The sequence below is a fragment of the Engraulis encrasicolus genome, chromosome 22 (assembly GCF_034702125.1).
Source record: "Engraulis encrasicolus isolate BLACKSEA-1 chromosome 22, IST_EnEncr_1.0, whole genome shotgun sequence".
Classification (NCBI taxonomy): Eukaryota; Metazoa; Chordata; class Actinopteri; order Clupeiformes; family Engraulidae; genus Engraulis; species Engraulis encrasicolus.
Genome location: NC_085878.1, coordinates 9,284,002 through 9,286,501, shown reverse-complemented (window position 1 = coordinate 9,286,501; position 2,500 = coordinate 9,284,002). Strand labels below are relative to the sequence as shown.

General features: G+C 46.2%; 1 protein-coding gene across 1 annotated transcript in view; it reads left to right on the top strand.

The window, feature by feature from the left end:
- The window catches only part of thg1l (tRNA-histidine guanylyltransferase 1-like), a 4,647-nt gene extending 2,391 nt beyond the window's left edge, over positions 1–2,256 (top strand). Inside the window, exons 4-7 of the mRNA XM_063187772.1 lie at positions 1–156; positions 469–557; positions 1,272–1,379; positions 1,666–2,256. The exon at positions 1–156 is cut by the window's left edge and continues 14 nt beyond it. Of these exons, the coding sequence (XP_063043842.1) occupies positions 1–156; positions 469–557; positions 1,272–1,379; positions 1,666–1,821 (509 nt within the window). The 3' untranslated portion in view covers positions 1,822–2,256. The remainder of the gene's footprint in view (positions 157–468; positions 558–1,271; positions 1,380–1,665) is intronic.
- Positions 2,257–2,500: the final 244 nt, after the last annotated feature.

Below are 2,500 nucleotides of genomic sequence, written 5' to 3'. Positions count from 1 at the left end.
ACGTGGCCTCCCAGTTCTCCTCCAGTTTCGTCTTCTACTGGGCCGAGTATTTTACCCAGCAGCCTCTGCTCTACCCGCCCAGCTTCGACGGCCGCGTGGTGCTGTATCCTAGCAACCGAAACCTGCGAGACTACCTCAGCTGGAGACAGGCCGACTGTGAGCTACTATGACATCACACACCCTGTGACATCACTCCTCCGTGACATCATACCTGCTGTGACACCACACACCTGTGACATCACACACACGCAAGACATCACATACCTTGTGACATTACACACCTTGTGACATTACACACCCGGTGACGTCACACCCTTTGACTTCACATAAGGAAATCTTGCTATATAGTGTCAGAGAGCATACAAGAAGAATCTTAGTGTGTGTGTGTGTGTGTGTGTGTGTGTGTGTGTGTGTGTGTGTGTGTGTGTGTGTGTGTGTGTGTGTGTGTGTGTGTGTGTGTGTGTCTAGGTCACATTAATAACTTGTACAATACGGTGTTCTGGGCGCTGGTGCAGAAAGGAGGACTGAGCACCACACAGGCTGAGGAGCGACTCAGGGTACGTACCATAATGCATCCTACATCCTACACCCTACACCCTACACCCTAACCCCTACTGTTACACACTACACCACACAGGCTGAAGAGCGACTCAGGGTACGTACCATACGCTTCCTACATCCTACATCCTACACCCGAACACCCTAACCCCTACTGTTACACACTACACCACACAGGCTGAAGAGCGACTCAGGGTACGTACCATAATGCTTCCTACATCCTACACCCTAACCCCTACTGTTACACACTACACCACACAGGCTGAAGAGCGACTCAGGGTATGTACTATACGCTTCCTACATCCTACATCCTAACTATAGATACACTTCCTACATCCTACACCCTAACTCCTACTGCTACATCATACACTCTAACCCATAGATACGCTTCCTACATCCTACACCCTAAAACCTACTTCCTCCATCATACACCCTAACCCCTACTATTACACACTTCACCTCACATGCTGAGGAGCGTCTCAGGGTACGTGCCGTACACTTCCTACACCCTAAGCCCTAGATACGCTTCCTACACCCTAATACCTAATCCATAGACTCTGACACTGCACCTCACTGGCTGAGGAGTGACATCACACAAGCCAAAACCAATATGTTTTCATCAGCTTCTTAGCCTCCTAGCCATACACTATAGTGCAGTATTTATTCTCGTGTCTCTACAGTAAACTGCAGTATTTATTCTTGTGTTTCCACAGGGGACGGTGGCTGGAGATAAGAATGAGATTTTGTTCTCTGAATTCGACATCAACTACAACGCTGAACCCCAGCTGTACCGCAAAGGCACCACGCTCATCTGGGCCACAGTATGTGTTATCTTACTCGTGTGTGTGTGTGTGTGTGTGTGTGCAGACTGGCATCATGTAAGGGTGTATTTATTTCACGGTATGTGTTAGCTTTCGTGTGTGTGCGTGTGCAAGATGGCCACACGCAACATGGTGGTGCACGTCAGGGCTACCTGCACGTTGAACATCTAGCCACCGCACCTGTTGTAACTGCCAGCGTTGATGTAGGAAAAGGTTTTTAAATGTTAACATGGCTGACCTAAGGCTTTTTACAACGTGTGATGACTGATGTGTCGTTGTTTCTCAGGTAGAGGAGATGGTGACTAAGAAGGGTAAGCCGGCCAATCAGAGCGAGGGGGAGGTCCAGGTGAGCCGTACTCGCCGGAAGGTCGCCGTCCACCATTGTGACATCATCGGAGAACAGTTCTGGGAGGAGCATGCGGCCATTTTGGAATCTGACTGACGTGCAGCCAGTTACGCCTGGGGAGAACTCTGTTCTGGAACTATAAGAGAACTCTACAGTGTTCCGGGAACATTTTGAACGTTTTATTCCGTCACCTTTGAGAACACTGTAACAGAACTATTCGAACAGGACCAGTGGAGAATTTTCTTACAGAACCATTGAGATTTCATTCCAGAAACATCCCTCATACACACTTGTAAATACTCTCTCTCTCTCTCTCTCTCTCTCTCTCTCTCTCTCTCTCTCTCTCTCTCTCTCTCTCTCTCTCTCTCTCTCTCTCTCTCTCTCTCTCTCTCTCTCTCTCTCTCGCACACACACAGTATCTAACTACTGGATCCCATTACACATCAGACATGAATCTCTCACACACACTCCTGACCTCTGGCAAAAGTTCAACTTCTTATTTTAATTTGTATCATGTAATAAACCATCTTACAGGAACATTGTGTGTATGACTTTGCAACAACTATGAGGAAGGCCTAGGTCATCATCATCATCATCAACATCATCATCATCAACATCATCATCAACTTTTATTCCCAGACTCAATAATAAAATAAAGATAATAATACAAATAAAAAAAATAAAAATGAATAATACATTGTATAGACAAACAGTAACACAATGATCATGATGCGTATAATAATATGATTAATGTTCTGTTGAAGTATGCGCCAAT